This window comes from Ornithorhynchus anatinus, chromosome 14, assembly GCF_004115215.2.
Source record: "Ornithorhynchus anatinus isolate Pmale09 chromosome 14, mOrnAna1.pri.v4, whole genome shotgun sequence".
Taxonomy (NCBI): domain Eukaryota; kingdom Metazoa; phylum Chordata; class Mammalia; order Monotremata; family Ornithorhynchidae; genus Ornithorhynchus; species Ornithorhynchus anatinus.
In genome coordinates, this window is record NC_041741.1 from 15,669,823 (window position 1) to 15,694,992 (window position 25,170).

General features: G+C 42.6%; 1 protein-coding gene across 4 annotated transcripts in view; it reads left to right on the forward strand.

Annotated features, from left to right (window-relative positions):
- Window positions 1-25,170, forward strand: part of MSRB3 (methionine sulfoxide reductase B3) — a 114,075-nt gene that overhangs the window by 2,509 nt on the left and 86,396 nt on the right. The window contains exons 1-2 of one of the 4 annotated variants that reach the window (XM_029079156.2): window positions 11,246-11,359; window positions 12,594-12,720. The exons of 1 other annotated variant lie outside the window; for it this stretch is intronic. In XM_029079156.2, the coding sequence (XP_028934989.1) occupies window positions 12,645-12,720 (76 nt within the window). In that variant the 5' untranslated portion in view covers window positions 11,246-11,359; window positions 12,594-12,644. Of the gene's footprint in view, window positions 1-11,245; window positions 11,360-12,593; window positions 12,730-25,170 lie in introns of those variants that run through there. 2 more of the 4 variants (XM_029079155.1, XM_007666283.3) reach the window with 2 other exon arrangements.

The window sequence follows — 25,170 nt, forward strand, 5'->3', positions numbered from 1 at the left end:
CAGCTGTGTGACCGTGGGCAGACTTCTCTTTGCCTCAATTACCTCATCTATCAAATGGGGATTAAGAACGTGAGCCCAGGGTGGGACATTGACTGTGACCAACTTGAGTAGCTTGTAACCGCCCCAGGGCTTAGTACATAGTAAGTGCTATCAGATACCCTTAAAATCAAACAAAAGAAAAGGCAGGCTCGGTTTTTGGTTTCCGCAGTGGCAAGCAGGAGGAAGGAGGCTGTCCTATGTTGCTGGTGATGTTCAGTATCCCCCGTGGTCCTGTGGAGGAGAGGTCACATGGTGCTCTTCTGCCTATATTCCACTTCTGAGGGGGCGGCTTTTTGGAGTCTCACATCTAGATTGCCATCAATCCGGGAAACGCTTTCTCCTGAATTTTCTTTTTATTCCCGCAGTCATCCCCACCAGTACCTGCCAGGATGGCTCCACACTTTGTAACCAGACCCTCCTCTGGGCCGATTCCGTCCTTGTCCCTTCTGTTTAACCATCCCCCGAGCTGGGGGCTGGAAGAGGTGGTCCTGCCCCTGCCCCATCCCGCCCAGCACCCGTGGCTTTGAGGGTGCCAGGGAATGTGGGCTGAGGGATCCACACAGTGGAAAAGGGACAGGCGGGGCCATGTTGGAATGAGGGTTCCAAACTGAAAAATGTGATTCACTTGCATCCCCCCAACCTCAAACCTGCCCCTCTTCCCGGCCCCACCCTTGTTCCTCCTTGGCAAGACCGGCCCTACATCCCACAGCCCAAACGAGCCAGGTTTTGTTTTGTTAACCTTATTCCGCCACTCCCACATCCCCGTCTCTTCTTTGCCAGGCAGATCTCTTGTAAGGCCACAACTCCCGAGCCCTGGCTGGGACCCTAACAAGCTGGGTGGTCTTCCTTCTCCTCCTCTTCCCCCTCCCTCTTCTCTTGCTGTGTGACCTTAGACAAATCACTTTACTGCTCCTTGCCTCACTTACCTCATCTGTAAAATGGGGATTAAGACTGTGAGCCCCACATAGGACAACCTGATTACCTTGCATCTACCTCAGTGCTTGGCACATAGTAAGTGCTTAACGAATACCATCATTATTATTATTAGTCTCTTCTTCCTCTTTCTCCTTTTCCTCCTTCCTTTCTCTTCCTCCCTTCCTCCCCCAGCTTCTTCCCTCCCTCCCCCTTCTTTTCCTTCCCCTCCTCCTCCTTGTGCTTCTCCTCCTCTCCTCGCCCAACTCCCTAAGGACCTGCACACCAGAGAAGAACCAAGGTTTTTTTGTGTTTGTGTTTTAAATGCCAGGTGGGTTTGGGTTACAGGGTGTGGGACCGGCTCAGCTGTGGGAAAAGTTCTAGGGACGGAAGTTTCAGGAATGAAAGGAGCTTAGATAGCTGCTGGCCTACTTGCCGCCCGTTCTTCAGTACTTCTCCCGAGCTGCTCTGCAGTTGACACCCTCCAGAGTTTCTTCCACAGTTCAGTTCAAGCAACACTTTTGAGGCAGAAAGTGATGAGAACGGGAGCTGATGTGAAACTGAACAGGAGGAAATGATCCAAAACTGATCCTCAACAACAGGAAACCTGCTTTTACCCTTAGAGCCTGTGCAAAAGAATTAGCTTGGAGACAGTGAAGGGAGGAGCCAAAATGGACAAACTGTCTTTATTTGGGCCATATAATACCTCTTTGCTGCTGAAGGAACAAGTGAAGCTTTTTGGAACTGCCAGCAATCTTAATTTAAAACCAATATTTTATTTTTAACTCTAGCACTGTTTGCTCTAATTAAAGTCTTTGTGTACTGTAATAGAAAAGTTCAGTGTAGTTTAGCAGAATGAATGAAATGACTATGTAAAAAAAATGAATAGCATCTTTAAGCATGGGGAAAAGTGTTAACAGAAGTAATGATTTTAAGTGCAAGGTCGATGTGGAGTCATGTTTCACTTCAGTTTTAACTCTATTTGCAAAATGATGGAAAAAAATGGAATTGTGAGTTTATTTTTAAAAAGTCCCAAATTACATCCCTGTTTAGAATAAATACTGATTATGGAAGTGAGGCAAAAGCTCATGTAAATATTTCCTAATTCTCAAAGCAAGTCATTAAGAAAATTGGAATTAGACTTTTGAGCTAATGAGCCACTTGCTTAATTCTCTAAACTCTTTCTTTGGCCAACACTGCTTCTGATTACCTGTTTTGGCCTAAGTAACTTGGCACGTGTTAATAGATATTAATACTTATTGTTATGGAGTCCTTTTTTATTGGTATTTAAGCATTTACTATGAGCCAGGCACTGTACTAAGTATTAGGGTGGATATAAGATGATCAGGTTGCACCCAGTCCATGGCCCACATCATCATCTTCTATTGTATTTATTGAATGCTTACTATGGGCAGAGCACTGTACTAAGCGCTTGGGAGAGCACAATACAACATATTGAGGCTCATAGTCTTAATCCCCATTTTACAGATGAGGTAACTGAAGCATGGATGAGTTTAGGTGACTTGCCCAAGGTCAACCTGGAGGGAAGTGGTGGAGCCAGGATTAAAACCCAGATTCTCTGACTCCCTGGCCCATGCTCTCTCCACTGCACCAGGCTGCTTCTCTAAAAAGGGGTATCCAAGTGCAAGGGCTTGAGGTAAAACTTTGGTGATCATCAATCAGTTAATCAATCAATTGTATTTATAGAGTACTTACTGTATGCAGAGCACTGTTCTAAGCGCTTGGGGGAATATGTAATTTATATTAATGTCTGTCTCTCCCTCTAGACTGCAAGCTTGTTGTGGGCGGGGAATGTGTCTGTTTATTGTTACATTGTACTTTCCCAAGTGCTTGGTACAGTGCTTTGCACACAAGCGCTCAATAAATCAGATCAAATGATTCAATGAATCAATGAATACAGTGTAGCAGAGTTGGTTGGATACGTTCCCTGCCCACAAGGAGCTTACAGTCTAGAGGGAAAATCCTGGAATGGAGAAGCAGTAGAAACAAGGAAGGGTCAGTAAAGAGTCACTGGGAAGTGCGGAGTGGATCTGACTGAAGCTTCGGGGGCAGGGTTAGCAGATGTGGAATGGCAGAATGAAAGAGAGCTTGTGCGAAGAAAGTGGACTTTGATATGGCTGTAATAACGATAATAATGATTGTGCATTGTTTTAAATTCTATACTAAGAACTATACTAATAGCTGGGTTAGATACAAGATTATTAAGTCCCATATGGGGAACCACAGTTTAAGTAGGAGGGACCACAAATTTTTAATCCCCGTTCTGCAGATGAGGGAACTGAGGCACAGATAAATTAAGTGATTTGCCCAAGGTCCCACAGCAAGTAAGGAGCAGAGCTGGGATTAGATCCCCGGTCTCCTAACTCCTAAGCCTTTGCTTTCTCCTTATGGTATTTTTTTAAGTGCTTACTATGTGCCAGGTACCGTGCTGATCACTGAGGTGGGTAAAGCTAATCAGGTGGGACACAATCCACGTCCCACTTGGAGCTCACAGTCTAAAGTAGGAGGGAGAAGGATTGAAACCCCATTTTACAGATGAGATAACTGAGGGACAGAGAAGTGAAGAGACTTGCCCGAGGTCACACAGCAGACAAGTAGCAGAACTGGGATTAGAACCCAGGTCTTTCTAAATCCCAGTGATCTTTCCAGTAGTCCATGCTGCTTCTCTAGAACTGTAGAACTTGGAATGGAAATCTAGATGTGGACTGGTCTTGGTGAATAAATCCTTGTCTTGTCTTATGCTGTCGAAGTCATCTCCGACCCATAGCAACTCCATGGATACATCTCTCCCAGACCGCCCCACCTCCACCTGCAATCCCTCTGGTAGTGTATCCGTAGAGTTTTCTTGGTAAAAAATACGGAAGTGGTTTTCCGTTCCCTCCTTCCACGCAGTCAACTTGAATCTCCGCCCTCGACTCTCTCCCACGCTGCTGCTGCCCAGTATGGGTGAGTTTTGTTTGTAGCAGATTGCCTTCTACTTGCTAGCCACTGTCCAAGCTAGGAATGGAATGGGTATGCCTCTGCTTAACTCTCTCTCCCTTAGCGAGACTGGTAGAGTACTGGAAACTTTCCAGGTGCGGTCCTGAGGGGAGAATAAATCCTACAGGGACATAAATAGTTCTTGGCCATTCCCGGAGCTCAACAGGGGCAAGTGTCAGAGAGGAGCATTCAGGGAGTCAGACTTCAGCGTAGCCTAATGAAAAAAGCACAGGTCTAGATGGTAAGGTTGTTGTGAGTAGGGAATGTTTCTGTTTATTGTTGTATCATGTTTTCCCAAGCGCTTAGTACAGTGCTCTGCACACAATAATCACTCAATAAGTACAATTGAGTGAATGAATGAATGCACTTGGGTTCTAGTCCTGACTCCATCACTTTGTCTCCTGTATGACCTTGGGCCTCACTTAGCCTCCCGGTGCCTCAGCTCCCTCATTTGCAAAATAGGGTTTCTCCCTCCTACTTTGACTGTGAGCCCTATGTGGGACCTGATTATTATAAATAATAATGTTGGTATTTGTTAAGCGCTTACTATGTGCAGAGCACTGTTCTAAGCACTGGGATAGACACAGGGGAATCAGGTTGTCCCACGTGGGGCTCACAGTCTTAATCCCCATTTTACAGATGAGGTAACCGAGGCACAGAGGAGTTAAGTGACTTGCCCACAGTCACACAGCTGACAAGTGGCAGAGCCACGATTCGAACCCCTGACCTCTGACTCCAAAGTCCGTGCTCTTATCTGTCCTATGTTCCAAAGGAGTGATATGTTTTCAGCCCACAGGGAGCTTACACTCCAAAGGGAGAGACACATGTAGAGCTATTTACCACTGGAGAAATAAAAATGAATAAACAAATGTACGATTGAATATGCACGAGTTCACAAGCAGGATGGGTTTCAGTAGATATAAAAGTGGCTGGTGAGATAGACAACTTGGGGTGTAGGGCTTATACAAGGAAAGCTAATAGGAGAAGGTGGGATTTGGGGAGGGCTTTGAACATGGGAAGAACTGGGGGGGAATCTGACAGATTTTAGAAAAGTGGCGGCGGGGGGTTGAAAGGTGCTCTGGTAGCCTCGTGGTTGATTGGAAGGAGCCATGGCCAGTGAACTTCTTCACCCCATGTTACTCAGAGCTACAGTGAGTGGGAGAAGCCGGTTGTCAGTTGGGATTCTGATGAGAGGGAGCAAGTGGACATAGCAGCTTACTGAGGCTGTGGAAACAGGGTGGCAACTGAATGCCAGCCCTGAGCGATGTAACAACTAGAGCAGAGGGGAGAGAGGCCTAGACTGGGGAGAGGGGGACTTAGGAATTTAGTCTGCCCCTCCTCCATGACATAATCACGCTTGAGTTGAGACTTGCCTAAGAAATACTTAGAAATACTTCGAATCCTTGCCTTTGGTCTCACCACAGAACTTACATTTTTGCCTGGTTTAATGTTTCTTCAAGTCCCGCCCTCTGTCCAAGCAGGCACACACAGGCCACGGAGATTGTATTTCCCCAACTCGTTCCAACCGCGTCGCTCTCCGGCTTGGCGGTAATGGCCAGAGTCTAGCCAGGCCATTTTGTGAATGGCAGAGGAAGGGGAAAGTGAGAACAAAAGCGGCTGCTGTTTGCCTGCTTTTTCTGCGCTGCCTGAAGGAAAGATGATGGAATTTCCGCTTGGGGGGCGGGGAGATTTATTTGCAGATTTCTTGGGGTTTTGTGAATAGCAGCACTTTTCGCGAAGCCGAGAGAGAAGATTGGCAACCTAGGAAGAACACTGAAAGGACCTTTCTCCAGGGAATAGGGGTGGGCAGGCTAGACATATTGAACTTCCATTTAGAAGCTGCTAAAAATAGAATGGCATTGCATGACCCAGATATAGAGTAAAATGCATGTGTACACTGTGGAGAGATTTACCCTATGTCATTCACTCTAGATCATAAGTAAGCAAGTGGAGCGCTCCATCAAAGACTCAAAACCCGAATAGCGAGAATTGTCTTTAGGTAAGGAGATTGATTGGCTCGTGTTCAGTATAAATGAGAAGCAGCATGGCCTACTGGAAAGAGCACGGGCCTGGAAGTCAGAGGACCTGGGTTCTCCCGTGGGCTTTGCCGGTTGCTTGCTATGTGACCTTGGGCAACTCACTTCATTTCTTCCGTGCCTCAGTTCTCCTGTCTCCCTCCTACTTAGACTGTGAGCCCCGTGCGGGACAGGGACTGTGTCCAACGTCTTTTTAACTTGTATCTACTCCAGTACCTTGAACAGTGTTTGATGCATAATTAGCACTTACCAAATACCATTAAAAAAATGCAGCTTAAAACTCTCATCTCTGTAGGAGGAGAGATTTTCACGACAGAACGTTGCCTGCTAAAAATTTTCTGCCTTCTGCACTGTCACATTTAGCTAAAGGGCAGCTGCTTCTGGATTGCCCTGGGTTTCTGCTCATGACCAGAAGCTGAGAGGGCATAACTAAGGTGACTAGATGGGATGGTCACAATATTTGGGAGTATAATGGTATTTGTTAAGCACTTACGTTGTTCCAGGTACTGTTCTAAGTGCTAGGGTAGATGCAAACTAATGGGATTGGACACAGTCCCTGACCCACGTAGGGCTTGCATTCTTAATCCCCATTTCCCAAATGAGGGGCCTAAGGCCCAGAGAAGTGAAGCGACTTAACCAAGGTCACACAGCAGACTACTTGAAGGGTCAAAAATGAAGCCTTTTAGGAACCTGTGGTTGGTCAGTGAATGGGAGAATATTCTCTCTTTCAAGAGGACTTCACTGACTAAGACCTCATTGACTCTTCTCCTTCTCCCTTCTGTAACACCCTGACTTGCTCCCTTCATTCATCTTCCCTCCCAGCCCCACAGCACTTATGTACATGTCTGTCATTTATTTATTTCTATTAATGTGTGACTCGCCCTCTAGACTGTAAGCTTGCTGTGGACGGGGAACGTGTCTGTCACGTTGTTCTATTATACTCTCCCAGCGCTTAGTACAGTGCTCTGCACTCAGTAAGCTCTCAGTAAATATGATTGAGTGGCCGACTGACTCAGAGCCGCAGTGAAGCCCTGCCTCTTCCTTCTCCTCTTCCGTGGCAGTAATTACTATCCTCACCATTGGTATTCAACTGACTGCCAACATGGGGCCGGGGGGGGAGCAATTTCTGGAAAGCCGCATGGCCTAGTGGAAAGAGTACAGGCCTGGGACTTAGAGGTCCTGGGTTCTAATTCCCCCTCCACCATTTGTCTGCTGTGTGACCTTATGCAAGTCACTTAACATCTCTGGGTTTCAGTTTCCTCATCTATATAATGGGGATTCAATACCCGCTCTCCCTCAGATTGTGAGCCCCATGTGGGACAGGGACTGCATCTGACCTGATTAAATTGATTCTACTTTAGCGCTTGGTACAGTGCTTGGCACTTTTACAATTGCCACACTGATTTTTATGACTATGATTGGAATCTTGTACTGTCCCTGCTAAAATAGCCCTCCTAGTTTCTGACCTGTGGCCAAAATTTTCCCATTTTTAAAAAAATTGTATTTCTTAAGCGATTACCATGTGCCAAGCACTGTCCCGATTAGACTGTAAGCCCGTCAAACGGCAGGGACTGTCTCTATCTGTTGCTGACTTGTTCATTCCAAGCGCTTAGTACAGTGCTCTGTACATAGTAAGCGCTCAATAAATACTATTGAATGAATGAATACTGAGCACTGTAGATTCCATCTCTGTCTTCTCTCTACCTGGGGCTCCCCTTCCTCTGGTTTAGTATTAGTAGTAAGAGTGTTTGAGTGTTGATACTGTGCGCTGTTCTAGAGACTTGGGGAGTCGCCAATAATAAAGGGATGCGTTCCTTGCCCACAAGATGCTTACATTCTAACAGAGGTTGGAAAACAGAAACATTTATAACTAGAAAGGACAGAAACAAAGCAGATCAATAACGATGATGTCATTTTAACTGTACCTACTACATGTTAAATTCAAAATATTATATTTGAATTAATCAATCAGTGGTATCTATTGAGCGCTTACTTGACTGTAAGGGAATGTGTCAGTTATATTGTTATACTGTACTCTCCCATGTTCTTAGTACATGCTGTGCACCCATTAAGCACTCAATAAGCACTCAATTAAATATGATTGAATGAATGAGTAAACTCTCTCTCACACGCTCATGTGTGTTCCCCCACAGTAGTCTCAGACCTTTGTCCTGTGGGCTGGATGAAAGTGAGCTTCAGGCCTTCACACTTTGCTGCTCCTTGATATATCCTCAGAAAACTGAAGGTCCATCTTTCCCACTCTAGATCTCGAGGGAAGGGGGCTCAATGTTGCGCCGCAGAGTTTGGAATCAGTCAATCGGTGGTATCTATTGAGTGCTTGCTGTGTAGAGCACTGTACTGAGCACTTTGGAGAGCACGGTGCAACAGAGTCGCAGATCCACTCCCTGCACACGAGGAGCTTACTGTGTTGAGCTCCCCCGAGACGACTGAGTCAGCAGCTCTTCGGTGATTCTCGGCTCTTGGGCTCCTCTTGGAGCTTTCAATCAATCCGTCAGTGGTATTGAACATTTAGTCTGTGCTGTGCTCTGGGCTAAGAACGTGGGGAAGTACAGTAGAGTTAGTAGAAATGATCCCTGCCTTCAAGGCGCTTACTACCTATCTGGGGAGACGGATGTTAAAAGAAATTACAGGTAAGGGGAAATAATTGATGGTTTTTATTGAGCATTTACTCTGTGCAGAGCACTGTACTAAACGATTGGGAAAGTATGATACAAGGAGTTGGTAGACATGATCCCTGCCCACAGTGAGCTTGTAGCGTAGGGCACGATATAGCAGACATCCACTAGGCCCCGCGGCTTCTCAGCATCTTGTTAAAATTTTTGACTTCAGCTCATTACACGATCACTGGGGTAACAAAAGAAAAAAATAGCTTCTTTAGTGATGAGTCGAAGTTTGGTGACCATTAGCATTTCCCTGGATTTCCTCAGGTTACCACTCTGTCACATCTGTTTCTTGATCTATAGCTCATGTTGCATGATTTTGAACCCCCTCTCTTGCAGTAATCTTGAAGAGCTGTAAAACATGGATCATGTCTTGCTTTTCTAGCTTTGCCATAAATAGTTTTAAAATTTCTGAATTAAAGGCACTGAACCAGCCTCGGTTGCTGTATTCTTGCCTATCTACAGTTCTTGGAGATGGTGTCTTTTTGCTTCTCTACAGTTTAGAAGGTGTGGGGAACATGGTATACTGAAGGTGTGTGTATTCGCGGTTCACGTTGATACTTGTAGCTGAGATTCCTTGGTTCAGCAAGGCTGCTGGGATGATTTCATAGAGCTTTTTGCAAGTGTCTTTATTTGCCAAAACCTGACCGTGAGCCAACAGGATGGTAAGGGTGATTATTTTCAAAACATTATTATCAATAATAATTATAATAACTTTGGTATTTGTTAAGCACTTAGTATGTGCCAGACACTTTACTAAGCCCTGGGGTAGATAGAAGCAAATCAGGTAGGGCAGAGTCACTGTCCCACATGGGACTCATTATCTTAATCCCCATTTCACAGATGAGGCAGCTGAGGCCTAGAGAAGTGAAATGACTTGCCCAGGGTCACACAGCAGGCAAGTGGCAGAGCTGGGATTAGAACCCAGATCCTTCTGAGTCCCAGGGCTGTGCTCTATCTACTAAGCCATACTGCTTCTCTCTTAAAGCTTTTAGAGCTCTTTTATAGATCTTTTCTATTCATTTTATGGCTGGTTGGAAACTCACCAGAGTGTATGAGATGGTGGTTAGTTCAGTCTTTGGGAGCAATCATGACTGTGGTAATCTGGACATCTTTCAAATCTCGCTGGGAAATGATATAATCAATCAATTTTATTTATATCTAAAGGTATTTGATACTTTGCATCCAACAGAAACTCCTCACCATTGGATTTAAAGCACGCAATCACCTTGCCCCCTCCTATCTTACCTCACTGATTTTCTCCTACGACCCATCCCACTCTCTTTGCTCCTCCAATGCCAACCTACTCACTGTACCGCGATCCCGTCTATCTCACTGCTGACCCTCTGCTCGTGTCCTGCCTCTGGCCTGAAACTCCCCCTTCATATCCAACAGACAGCCACTTCCCCACCTTCAACACTTTATTAAAGCCACATCTCCTTCAATTAGACCTTCCCCGACTAAGCTCTTATTTGCCCAACTCCCTCTCCCTTCTCTGTCACCTTTTGAACTTTTTTTTCACCCCACTCTCAGCCCCACAGCACTTAAGTTTGTTGTGGGCAGGGATTGTGTCTGTTTATTGTTATACTCTCCCAAGTGCTTAGTACAGTCCTCTGCACACAGTAAGTGCTCGGTAAATATGATTGATTAATTGTGTACTGTTGAGCACAGGGCACTGTAAAACAAAACCTCAATGTTCCATCCCTGCTAAAAACTGGGAGTCAGTTGCTGAGAATAGACCTGCATGACACGGTGCCATCGAGAAGGTTTTTCAGTGGTATATAAGTGCTTACTATTTGCCAGCACTGTACTTAATGTTGGGGTAGATGCAAGTGGATTAGGTTGGATGCGGTTCATGTCCCATGTGGGGTTCACTGTCTGAATCCCTATTTTCCAGATGAGGTAATGGGGCCAGAGAAGTGAAGTGACTTACCCAAGGTCACACAGCATTCAGTAGTATTTATTGAGCTCTATGTGCAGAGCACTATCCTAAGCACTTGGAATGTACAATTGGGCAAGAGCAGACAAGTGGCAGAGCCGGGATTAGAACCCAGGTCCTTCTGACTCCCAGGCCCATGCTGTAGCCACTAACCACTGGGCTACGCTGCTCCCCTCCCCCCTGGAGAGGCTCTGGGGCAGAGGCGTCAGGCAGTGGTGGTGCTTAGACTTTTTACAACCTTTACTCTAAAATTCTTCAGTTGCTTTAGAACTTGGCACATAATAAGCGCTTAACAAATGCCATGATTATTATTATCATTATCCTCTAAGTTTTTCATAGCAGAGATGGGCATTTTTCTCTCTAGGATTTATTTTTTCCATGACATTTCAATCTGGGCAGAATGATTTTCCCACTAGATGGAGCCCTCCTATTTGGGTAAAACTACGGATTGCCTTCACCATAAATCAGGGGACCTGGCAGGCCTGAGGCCTCCCCCAAACCCCCCTGCACTTGAGTCAGCCAGCTTTCTAATTGTAGAATACATCTTTGTTGTTCGCCTGACCTGCACAGTGACATCACTGCCTTGTTTCCTGTTGCACTGTATCCCGCCTGACTCACAGGCTTTGACACAAGCCAGATGGCTGCGGTGATTGGTAGGGGTGCAGTCTGCCTGGTACTGCAGCTGATGTAACGGAATAGGAAGACGTTTTATGATCGACCGCGGGAGCACAATAAGACTGCAGTTTTGCTAGGTAATTACGTTTCACCGCACACTTTATTCCTCCCAGTGAAGGTCACGCTGAAAAAAAAAATAAATTTTTATTTGGAGCATTTGTAGGTATAGACCTTTGATCTTTTATTAGACAGTAGTCTGCTGCAAGGGAATGTTCCTTTTTTTTTTTTAATGCAGTTCTGCAGTCACTCGTGAAAATGACATGTTTGTTTATGTTTAATGGCTCCTTCGGGCTGTGCATTGAGATCCTTACCTCCCCCTCCTCCCATGTCGTAACACAAAAATGTTTTGGTTTTGTAGCGAGTTTAGTTTGGAGAAGTCAGAGTTGAGGCATGTTAATACAAGCAGATTTCTGTCAAATACACTCCGGGGTGATTGGGCAAAATATATTACTGTTTCTTATATCTTTGCCCCTAATGTCTCTGGCCCCCTTAAAGAACGGTCCTTTTTTGGGTTTAAGAAATGGAAAGATATCTAAATTGTGGGACGTTTGTGGACTTTGGGGATTGATCTCTCTCTTCCTCTCTCTCCCTCCGTCCTGCTTGCTTTAAATAAAGCTTGGGAAAATTGACCCCACACAGAATTTTACATTTAATCATTTAAGGTCAGTTACTGCAATAAAGTCTTGAAATAGGGTGCACTGCTGTACCTCACTCACCCTTTTCTTGAGGTTTTGGCCATTAAGATGATGAGGCAATTCACATTGTGTTGAACTGTCCTCGCTTATGGGGGATGAGGAACGTTATTTGCTAGAATTAATACTGTACAGGGAATGTTGAACCAGCAGGTGACAACAGTGCTACTTTTTCCCTCTCAAAGGCAAATTCGGCCACCAGTAGGTAATATGATCCCGTCGAGAAAATAAAGAAACCCAAGTTTGACCCAAGTGATCTCTTGTTCTCACCATTACTTCAGTAGAGCCCAAATAGGAGGCTATAACTCTAAATTCATTTTTTGGTAAGAATTGTGTTGCCTTCCTGATTTTTTTTTTTTTTGGTAAGTTGTGCTCCCTATTTAATAGGTAAATTATATCTGTAATCTGCTGTGACAGTGTGTTTGCCAGGCCTGAAAAAATAAACCCCAAAGCTGAAAGCAAAATATTGGAGTCCAATCAAGTGAAACATAGGTATCCGGCCTGTCTTGGTACTGTGTGTTCAGTTCCAGATAAAATTACATCCATCTATTTTTTGCTATAAATATGTCTTAACCTTTAATGATTTAATTTGTTTTCATCTTTTTTTCCCCCTACTCAGCTCTCGCCCCTGTCCTTTGCCTCTCGTTTTGTTGGTGAAGATATTACAGTGATGTCTGCATTCAACCTACTGCATTTGGTGACAAAGAGCCAGCCAGGGTCCTTGCAAGCCTGTGGGCTGCCCTCAGGTTGAATGGGTGCTGTTTGCAGTGTCATATGTACTAAAAGCCTTGTAGGTCTGGGTGTTTCTGCTACAGGAAATGAGAGTCTCTTACATTCTGCTAAATTTAGTCTTTGCTCACTCACGCTCCCCCTTGAAGCCGGAAATTGGTTATAAATCACCACTTTGCTCTGAGTTACGTTCATTTCCACAGTTCTTATAAACCCTTGGTCAATCCTGGTCAGTTTACTTACTCAGGGTACAGTCATCACTGATACTTATTTGATGGTTATCTTCTCGTTCCTTCCTATACCCTGTTAGTTCCCTGTGAAAAAATGGCAGTGTGGCTAAGTGCCTTACAGAGTTCCGGACAGGAACTCCTTTGTGTCATTTAAAGTCGAGAATTCGAGTCTCTTCATTGACTAAATTGCTGTCAGTTTCAGGAACAAACCCTTGGCCATTTGTTTTGTTGATTATTTCTAGTTTAGAAGCAAATTTAAATAGCGAACTTGAGGATTCGAAAGGGGACATTGTGCGTTGCAGTTACAGTGGAAAGATGGCCTCCATGCCTTCAGAGCATCAATGCAGAACATGTGGTTTATCAGATTAAACCAAAGTCCTCACACTCAAACTTTCCATAGTTATGAGCAATGTTGAGCTGTTGGGTAAAAAATGAAAAGTCTAAAAATCCTTGGACATGTCACTTTTATTGCAGTATTGACATTACTCTAATGGCGAATATCATTTCCAAATAATATTTATGTACTCTTCTGTGATCCTGAGATCCCATTAGATGCTGTGCAGAAAATCTTCAATAGACACAACTAATGCTTTTGCCTAATCTTGTATAGAGGCAACATAGGTAGCATAAAAGCCTGAGGACGAGTCCTTAATCTCACAGCATTTAGCCAGTTTAGGCATGGCATTAATAAAGTCCCTCGGGGAATAATGTTAGATTTTATATGAAAATTGTTTTAAAATGACCAAGACTAATGTGGAATCGTATACATTTTACATTCAGATTAGTCGTTCAGGCCAAGTGTGAGCTTAGGGATATTTGCGGTTGAGATCATTCCGATGTTGAAACTGGTGAAATAACCGGTATAAAAATGCCGGAATATGAACTGCAGTGTTTTGGGGGTCAAAATGGGGATTATTTGGTATTTTCAGATTCACATCCATTAGTCGGGATGAACTTCGTAATCATGAGATGAGACAAAGGTCAACAGTTTTCTAAAATTAATTGCATTTTATTTGCATTACACAACCAAGACTTCCAGTTTTGTGACATGCAGGTCTACTCTGTCTCTCCGTATGCATGTATAACTCCCATTAACCTTAATAGGAATTACAAGTGCACATTATTTATAAGAATAGGGTCCATTGTGTCAGTTTGACCTTTTGTTTGCTCTTATATATTCCACTGACCCCAATCTCAAGCCCCAGGGACAATAAAATTTTCCCAAGATTTACAAGACTGCTTTTTGACTTAAAGCTTCCTTTTTTAAATTTAATAAAAACAGATCTGCACCATCAATATTTCAGGAATAATTCTCAAATTATTCAATTACCAATTACTAAGGAAGTGTCATTAGAGTAATTCTTCCTTTTGAAACAGATGCAGAAGCCAAAATCCTTTTCTTCTGTTATACGTTCTAAGGCAGTAAGATATTTGTGCTTGTTCTCCTCTTGGTCAGATATTTGATATAATGTCCTGGTTAACTTCGGTTTTATGATAAACCTGAAGGAACAGTTATTTTTTATAACAAGCAAAACATTTTCTCAGAAAGAGCCAAATTCTGTAAGTAAAATAAAAGACTTGCCACTTGTTCTGTCTCCGCAAGTGGGAAGAGGAGAGGGGAGTAATCTGGGATTCATCACATTAAACTTGTTTGGGGTCTTTTTTTTGGTAATTAGGACAAGTTTTTTTTTTCCTATTCAGAATGGCTTCTTCCTTTCCTGTGATAAACACTCCTCTGAATTTTTATCGTCTGCATCCACTTTAAGTTAAACTCTCATCAAATGTTAAACTAAGCAAAAACAGGACAGGCTAATAATATCTAGGGAACCTGCATAAAAATCTGGAAGAGGAAGTGGCTTTGGCAAGTGAAGGGAGGGCATTCTTATCTCTGAGTCACAGCTGCAGCAATTCTTGGGAGGGTATTGGGGAGCACTATATTGATAAATGTTTAAAATTTTTTGACTATCACAGAAGAATCATTTGCAACAATTTGTGGCTTCAGAAGTCCCTCATGATAGACATACTATTTGGGGATTTGCCTAATCAGTACCTCTAGTTATAATATGGCATGTTTTACTTTACATTAACCTCTCTTTTCCTTTTCAACTGGCCTCCCTTAGAGGAGTCTAAAGGACTCCCTTAGACGTGAGCTAAAGTGAACCATCCCCACAGCACTTATATGCACATCTGTTATTTCTTTATTTATAGTAATGTCTGTCTCCCCCTCTAGACTGAAAGGTCGTTGTGGGAAGAGAATGTGACTGTTAATTGTTGTACTCTCCCAAAGGCTTACTACAGTGCTCTGCACACAATAAGTGCTCAATAAATTCAACCCACTGATTCACATTTGGAGAGAGGCCCACGAGATAGAAGTGAATAATGAATTTGGTCACATCTTACCATCAGTCTATCAGTCAGTCGTATTAAATTGAGCACTTACTGGGTGCAGAGCACTGTACTAAGCGCTTGTGAGAGTGCAGTACAACAGAGTTGGTGGACATGTTTCCTGCCCACAAAGAGGTTCCTGAACTGTAAGCCCGTCAAAGGGCAGGGACTGTCTCTGTAACCGATTTGTACATTCCAAGCGCTTAGTACAGTGCTCTGCCATAGTAAGTGCTCAATAAATACTATTGATTGAGTGGACATTGGAGATGCACAAAGACAGTGTAATTCCTCTCCTGAACGTGCAGCTTACAGTACCTTGAATATTGCCCTTCTACAACTAATGAGTTCCCTACATGAAAGAATTAGTTGAATGTAAAGTGATCCATTTGATCTAGTAAGCAAAATCCATTTGATACAGCAAGTAAAGTGATTTGAAAGTTGAAGATAAATGTATGGGTCATGTCATTCAAAGGGTATGAGGCTTTTCCACTTTCCCACCGTTAGTATGATTCTCAAATAGTGTTAGCATTTTCTGAATGACAGTTACTAAATAAATAATAATGATTATAGGGATTCCATTTAACTATTCACTTAGCAAAAATGGTGGTCAGTCATCAGAAACTCATGCAAAAGTATCAGAAGTTTCTGACCAGTCAATATTCATCTTGCCACTGTCCCTGGAGGAGTAAGAAAAGATGGGGTTCTAATCCTGGCTGTGACACATGTCAACTGTGTGATCTCGGGCAAGTCACTTAGCTTCTCTGTGCCTCAGTTACTGCAGTGGTAAAATGGGGATTAATATGTGCGACATGGGCTGTATTAGCGTGTATCTACCTCAGCATTTAGTACAGTACATGGCACATAAATAAGCACTTAACAAAAATCATAAAAAAAGCATTGTGGCCTAGTGAATAGAGTTTGGGCCTGGCAGTCAGAGGTCCTGGGTCTAATCCCTACTCCTCCACTTAACCTGCTGGGTGACTTTAGGCAAGTCACTTAACTTTTTTGTGCCTCAGTTCCCTCATTTGCACAGTGGCGATTCAATGTCTATTCTCCCTCCTACTTAGACTGTGAGCCCCCTGTGGGGCCTGATGATCTTGTATCTACCCCAGCGCTTAGTACAGTATTTGACACATAGTAAGTGCTCAACAAGTACCGCAATTATTATTATTAACAGAAAAGCTGGCCACAAGGAGCTTAAAGGGAGGAATAGCATGAAGATACAGGTCTCTGATAAATGCGATAGCTGGGCTTCTCATTTGCTGGGTTTCTGGTTCTCTTCCCTCAAAACCTTTTGGATCAGATCTCTGGGACCTACTTTTCCCTGGCCTCCTCCAAGACTAGTACACTTCCTTTCCAGTTCCTCTCCCTTCTGCCTGCCACAGCCTCCTTTCATTCGATCGGGTCCCCAGATTAGTTCAATATGAAGATCAGTATGGAATCCAGACTCCCTCTTATGCACCTTCCACACATGGCCTAGTGCATTTACCCACAGGGCTGAGAGTCAAGAATTCTTGGGTTCTGACTCTTCCACTGTGTCTGACATGCTTTTTATCTTGAATAAGTAATGAACAGTCATTTCTGCTTTAACCAGTGCTGAACGTTTTTTTTTAAAAAAAGAACAACAAAAAAAAACCAACCCAAAAAACATTTCTAGCTGGAACACCAACTTCAGAGGCACTTGGCTCTGCTGCCTGCAGGCAGGGTGGGTGAATAAAGTTTTGGGGGGGTGGAAAGTTGTTCCACCCTTTGTCACCCTGGAACAACTGTGCCGGATGTTTTTTCAGTTCCAGCTTTACTTTCAGTGCTGTCAAGAACACCTACTTCCATGACCTGTTTCGGACAGGACGGTTGTAAGAATCAGAGTGTGTCCTTTCCACAGTTAAGAATATAATCAATGGTATTTATTGAGCGCTTACTATGTACAGAGCACTGTATTAAGCACTTGGCAGAGAACAAACAAGGCGGAGTCACAAGTTGGGGCACAAATAGTTCTGATGTAGAATGAATCAGTTAGGCAGGTGCTTGGGGCCTCAGTCGAATTGAGGGAGCACCGGCCTGGGAATCTGAAGACCTGGGTTCTAATCCTGACTCCACTACTTGTCTGCTGTGAGACCTTGGGCAAAGTTTCTCCTCTACGTTTCAGTTATCACATCAGTAAAATGGGAATTCAGACTGTTAGCCCCATGCACAACAAGGACTGTGACCAATCTGATTAACACATATCCACCCTAGCAATTGGTATAGTGCCCGACCCATAGTAAGTGCTTAGCAAATATATAAAAAAAAACCAACAAGCAAAAATGCATCCCAGCCTGTGCCTGGGCCTTACGGTGAAGGGATGCTCAGCACTTTGCATTTTTTTGCTTTGTCCAATCCATCAATCAGTGGTATTTATCAAACATTTACCGTGTGCATAGCACGGTACTAAGTGCTTGAGAGAGCATAATCCGACAGAATTAGCAGACACCTTCCCTGCCCATAAAGAACTTCCAGTCTAGAAGGGGAGTTTGGGGCCACTTTTATAGTTATAAGATAGTAAAGTGACAGTGACTGACAGGTTGTAAAGCCGTCTAATAGAGATGGCCATCCCGATAACAGGAATTCACATTGAAAAATGGCAATGATGTCGATATCTTTGACCTCCCCCTATTCCCTAATCCATTAATTTCCACTGAATCACCAGTCACTCTGGCACAATTTGCCCCCAGACGCAAGTATTTCAAGAACACAATTACTACACTGTAGCGGAAATGGCGGTCATTTTTCTCTATGCCTCAATCTTTCCATCTCTAACAAAACTAAACTAATGAAGATTCAGTTCCAAGTGATGTGAATCGATCACAGTTTGACACACACTTTGGAAATACTAATATTGCGTGAATGTCACTGGGTGGCGAGAACACGAGGTTAAACTGTTTTGCAGAAGGAACAAGCGAGAGGAGGAGATGAAGTTTAAATGACTTGCGGGAGACCACGCTCTGGGCAAAATTAAGAATCGATTCCCACATTTCTGAATTCCAGTCCTTTGTGTCTAATCACATTCCTGTCACTTTACTCTTTGATCGTTTGTGTTACCTCACATTCCCACCCTCCCCCCCAATTTGGGAATCTTTTCACTTTCACTACTACACTACTATCTCTTGGGTTGTGCTTTGGGGGCCATTTGATTATTTTTGAACGAGTAAGTACAATTTTTAAAGGAAGGAAAGCCTCATCTGAATTCCCCGAAACTCCATCAAACTAATAATATCCAAAAGAGTAAGTGAGCAGTTTATCCAGAAGATGGCACTAGTCTTATGCTCTTTCACCGATAGGACCAGAATGACCTTAGTCATCATTAACACTTAGCTACTCCATGACAACTTAATAAAAAATGTTTCAAAAATCCAGTCAAAGGAATAAGCAGTGATAAAGAGCAACGATTTAGCAAATGTTAAACTCTCATCTTGAAGTGCAAAAATTTCCAATTTCTAAAATTTCTACAATTTCCTAGGCATCGTAGGGCCATTCTATTCTTTATGTGAATTACATTAGGGCCAACATTTTAATTGTCTTCTATATGACTTTTGGAGTGCAATAATGCCCCTCCTTTGAGGATAAAGTAAAGGAATAAGTTCTGTCACATATATGAAATAAAACCATAATGATACAGTTTCTTATATGCCTATTTTCTGTAGCAGACCACCCACGTTTTAAAGAAAATTTCACTTGTACTTTGTTGTGTCCTAAGTTGTGGGCTCTCATTTATTTTAAAATGATTTTTTAACACTTTAAATGTTCATTATACTGCTTGCCGTCATACCTCTCTGTGTGAAATTGAAGTGTTTTATAAAGGGGAGGTGAATCACTTGTAAACTATTGATAATTGAAAGGTATGATGCAGAAAACCTAAAGAAGTCAGGGATAACTTTTCATTTTATAAGCCTTTTCAATAGCTGTTATACAATAGCTTTAACTGATGTTTAGAAATTGCAGAGCAACGTATGATTACTGCTTTGATTTTCTTTAAATATTTGCTGGCAAATGAATATATTTCCAGGTTAAATTGTAATACTTCAATACAACAGGATATTGGGCATATGGTGTAAATTTTATGAGAACTACTTGAACCCTAATTCTTCCTAAGAATTTAGCACCCATTAACCCATTCGGAGTTACACTACCTCTCTGGCAAGGCAAGTGTAGGGTATATGAATGGGAAATTAACAAAATTAATTAGCTATTTTAGTAAAGATGTTGGAAAAAAAAACCAACCTACCCTCTGAGAGTGATTTTAGAAACCGAGAACTAAATGCTACTAGAAAATTCTGTTTGGAGTTTTGGATTTTCTACATTATTAGTATATCATGTAGTTATATTAATTGCTCATTAGTTTGCCTATGCTTTCTCATAAAGTATGCATTGCATTTCTTAGATTGTTGCACCAGATATTTATTAGGTATAATGTAATTAATTAATGTTTCTTAGTGGCAATCTTTAAGAGTGCAAAGACAGTGTGGAAGCACTAATATTAATGGTTATGCCTGTAAAATTTTCATTATAAATCTGACTCTTCCTAAGACTTCTTTATCAAATTTTTCATAGAGTTTTCCTGCTCCCTGTTTAATGCAGCGATTTAAAACTGAAATTACATTTTTTTTACATTACAGAAAAAATTCTGACACATTTTTAATTGATTTTATTTTATTTGAAGAAAAGGGACATTTCTTTATGATTTACAAGTCCCATGAAATTTGTTTAAAATGACCAGGTATTTTTCCAATTATTTTTCATTTCAGACTACGATTTAAAAAAATAGATTGGATCTATAAAATGATTTAAATAATAAGGGTGAGGTGTTTAGAAGAGCTATACAATAATGTGGAGTTAATTCACACAAATGAAGTCTTCTAAAAAGCAAAATTTACTTCCTAAACTCAATCACATTGGCCTGATCAAGCAGACTCTCAACAATGGCTGCAAAATGAAAGCCCTTCATAGCAAGTAAATTGACCTTAAATTGACCATGCTGACTTTAAAATGTGATTTTGATTATTTTATTTTTGGATGAGTAAAGGAAATTTAAGATGTAACAAATGTATTTTCACCTGCATAATTGTATTACCTGGCTCAGGAAATTATCTGTTTTTTAAAAACCATTTTAATGAACACTTTAATAAAATGTTGTGTTTGTTCTCATTTTTGTTTCGATTGTAACAGATACTTTAAGAGTTTTGATCAGCCGTTGTTGGTGGTAATGATAATGATGATGAATTATTTCCCTGGCCATGTCTGCATGGGCAGGTTTATTTTTGGAAAGGATTTCTAAGCGCTAATAAGGTCCCTTTTTGACCTGGTTTTTGAATGGGGCAAATCTTACTCTTAGAACAAAATCGACTTTCCAGAGCGAGTACCCTGAAGACAGGGATTCTATGAGTAGAGCCTCAGTTTCACCTGTGAGTACAGCTCATGTCCCCTGATGCCCGTTTGTCTGATTGATAGTTAGACTTTGCAACTGTGGGGCATGTGGGAAGCCTGGCCTGTCTCCAGCTTTTGATTCCGATGAGGTTGGTGGGACAGGAGAGGGCGAAAGGGAAGAAAATGAGGAGAGCGGCAACTTGCTTAAGGAGTTAGTACAGCTTTCTAAAAGCAATTGTCAGTTGGATAAAACCCTTCTCTATGACCCCAAGTTACTGACTTGAAGCTGATCTGAATTATGGCAAAAATAACCAGTCCCAAATTCCCCTTCCATTCACTTGAAATGAACTTCCGAGTCAGTCAATTGTATTTATTGAGCACATACTGTGTGCAGAGCACAGTACTAAGTGCTTGGAAGGGTTCAATATAGCATGTAACAGATACATTCCCTGCCCGCAGTAAGCTTACAGTCTAGAATGGGGGAGAAATACATTAATATAAATAAATTACAAATATGTACATAAAGTGCTGTGGGGCTGGGAGGGGAGATGAATAAAGAGAGCAAGTCAGGGAGATGCAGAAGAGCGGTAGAAAAGTTAGCAGAATTTAGGAGTTAGCAGAACTTTCTAACAATTGCCAGTTGGTTAAATCCTTTTTTACTGTCCCCAAATTACTGACTTGAAGCTGATCCAAATTATGGCAAAAGCAACCAGTCCCAAATTCCCCTTACATACAGTTGAAATGAGGTAGCAAATCAGTCGATGATATTTAGGGAGCGTTTATCATGTGCAGAGCACTGTACTAAGCTCCTGGGAGAATACAGTAGAACGATATAGCCGGCACATTCCCTCCCCACAGCGAGCTTACAATCTAGAGGTTTGTGAGTGTTTGCACTGGCAAGAAACACACAATTTCAGGATTTCTTCCAGTGAGGACTGGTTGTAACTCTACACCAAAAGTCTTCTGTTAGGTGTCACCCTTTGACCCGGGACAACAGTGGAGAAAGCAATCTTGACCTTCTCCCTCTTTAGACCATAAGGTCATTGTGGGTGGGAAATATGTCTGTTGTTGTAGTGTACACACCCACACGCTTAGTACAGTGCTCTGCACACAGTAAGAGCTCAATAAATACGACCGACTGACCTTAGCTTTCCTTCTAACCCAGTGACTTCATTGCTGTACTTCTACCTTATCATCTGATGATGAGGTCGATGGAGGTTGGTGTATATGGATAGATTCTATAAGGCCAGACATTGTATCAATCCATCACTGGTATTTGTAGAGCCCTTGCTATGTGCTGAGCACTGGACTAAGTGCTTATAGAGAGTACAATAGTAAGTAGACATGATCCTTGTCCTCAAGGAGTTTGCAGTGTAGCAGAGTTTGACATTAACGTGAATTACAGGTGGGGAAACGGTCGAATACCAGGATATGTACATAAGTGCCATGAGTGGGCGCCTATTGCTCAGCGGGGAAAGAATCAAGTGCATAAGAGATGCAGTGTTGGAGGAAATAGGTTGGGGAGTTGAGATTAGTCAGGAAAGGCTTTCTGGAGGAGGCATGATCTTTTTGATGTGAGCTGTGAAGGTGGGAACGTGGACAGAGTCCCTAGTTAATGCTGTGAGAGCAGAGCCAGATTTAGACGTTTGACCCTTCTGAAGTGGAAAATAACTGTGGTATTTGTTAAGCACCTACTTTGTGACAGGCACTGTACTAAGCGCTTGGGTGGATGCCAGCAAATGGAATTGGACACAGTCCCTGCCCGCCCCCGTGGGGCTCACAGTCTCAATCCCTACTTTACAGATGAGGTAACTGAGGCCCAGAGAAGCGAAGTGACTTACCCAAGGCCACACAGCAGACACGTGGCAGAGCCAGGATTAGATCCCACGACCTTCCGACTCCCAGGCCCGTGCTCTATCTGCAACACCACGCTCCTTCCCCAAGTAATCGCCACCCGTCCCGAGAAGTGCAGGTGTTGCTGTTTGCATTCCAGCCTGACGTAGTGTCGTACAGGACATTTTGGAGAAATCTGCCCAAGTCCACCCAAACTCAGGCCAGGAATATGTTCGTATAAACAAATTAACAATGAAGCATTTTAACATTATAATTAGCAGAGCTCAAAATGGTAGTACTTCCAAGTTCTCAATAGAAAATTCTTTTAGAATTTGAGGCTACCCCTCTTTGATAGTGAGCCCGTACGTAGCTGTCCCTCTTACTGCTTGAAGACGGCCCTGGGCAGGGAATGTTTCTCTTTATTGTTATATTGTACTCTCCCAAGCGCTTAGTACACAGTAAATGCTCAATAAATACAATTGAATGAACTTATTTAACGTAATGCCAGTTTACCACAGTCTTCAGCAATGAAGCGCTTGCTTAGTTCTCGTGCTTAATGAGGAGACTCTAAGTTGAGTGTGCTTTATAGTTATAATAATACAAAGCATGAGTTTCTTCTGAGAAACCCCAAGGATCTTTGCAATCCTGACAACTGATCTAAGAAGTAAAATAGTTAGCGATGTGATATTTGTTCTGCAGATGGGGAGAAGTGGAAGGCAAGGTCTGAAATCATAAAGATAGATCCAGTGGTTTTCAATAGAGATCACCCTGCCATCTAAATATTTGGCCTTTAATTAATTTTTATGCTTTAGGCACTTGAGTGTTGAGAGCTGTTTTTGACTACTTATCTTTTTTATTGTGCTCTCCTAAGCGCGTAGTGCAGTGTTGTGTTCACAGTAAGCATTCAATAAATACCCAGTGGTTGATTGATTTTACAGAGAGTAACCAGCTAAACTGTGATCCAGATTTCAATCTTCCACACAGAGGCACAGAGGATATTTAGATATGGTAAATGTATCATGCCACAGAGAAGGTGTGATAAATCCTCTTGTTCCTTTGTATACAGGCCAGACAAAACAGTGAAGTTCGTCGTGATTTTAGTAACTTTAGGACTAGAGGGAAAGGTTTTTTTTCTGCTTCACTGGAGAAGTGGTTTAGAAACACCCATTTCATGCTCTTGTTTATTGATTGATGGTTAAGTGTGTCCAGTTAATAATAACTGTGGTATTTGTTAAGGGTTTGCTGTGTCCCAAGCACAGTGCTGCTAAACTTTGTCCTACATGGGACTCACAGTCTAAGGGGAGGGAGATCAAATATGGAATCCCCATTTTATAGGTGAGGAAACCGGGGTACAGAGAAGTCAACTGACTTGCCCTAGGGTACACAGCAGACAGGTGGCAAAGCAGGGAGTAGAAGTCAGTCCTCCTGACCCCCAGGCCTTATGGAGGGGTTGTGTTCATGTAGAGCCCGGTGAAAAGAACAACTCATATTGTAGTATTCACTGTCTGTCCAACACCACGTGCATGGGTACAACCATTTCTAATAACATCATGTTACCGGAAGAACATTCCCTAATTTAACTATCATGTCCTGGCAGAACTGTGTATTTAAATTCCCCTTTAGATTATAAGATACTTTGGGTCAGGAATTGTGTCTGATTTGTTTCTCTGCAGTTTTCCAAGTTCAGAAATTTACCCAGTGGAGATCCTCAAAAAATGGAGGGTTGTACTAATTGAGTCATGGCCAGAGACTGGGCATATCGGTCTCTCTGATCCCATTCTAATAAGAAATACAACAAATCTAGTGATAATTCTCTCTATTGAGTGCTTACTGTGTGTAGGGCTCTGTCCTAAGCGATTGGAAGACTATAGTATAACAAAGTTGGTAGACACATTCCCAGCTCTCAGTGAGTTTACAATCTAGCTAAAAACAACACTTGGGGTTCTGAGGGGAGAAAGGAGTAGTGCAATTTATTTTATTTTTAATGGTATTTGTTAAGTGCTTGCTATGTGCCAGGCACTGTACTAAGACACATATGGGGCTCACAGTTTAAGTAGGATGGAGAACAGATATTGAATCCCTATTTCGAACATGAGGAAAGTGAGGCAATGAGGAAGTGAAGTGACTTGCCCAAGGTCACGTAGGCAAGTAGAGGAGTCACCATTAGAACCCAGGTCCTTCTGACTCCCAGGCCCATGCTCTATCCACTAGGCCATGCTGCTTCTCTTTGTCTCTGGGGGCCACTGTTACATTGTCTCTGTTGCCGAATTGTACTTTCCAAGTGCTTAGTACAGTGCTATGCACACAGTAAGTGCTCAATAAATATGATAGAATGAATGAAATTAGTGAATTGCCTTGGCACAGCCCTCTAGGAAAGAGCAGGCAAAGATTATGAGGAGAGGAATGTCAGCATTGTAGTAGGTATGGCCCTAGCTTTTTACTACTAGTTTCCACCACAACAACAATGGTTGTCAGAAATTAGAAAAGCACCCAGAGGTCGAGCCTTCACAGCTGTGATAGGGAAGTGAAGGATTAGGGGAGGATCCAGATACTTAGAAAAAGAATCTCCTCTTTTTCTTCCGGCCTTTCATTTCCCCCCAACCTAAATTATCCAAGTGA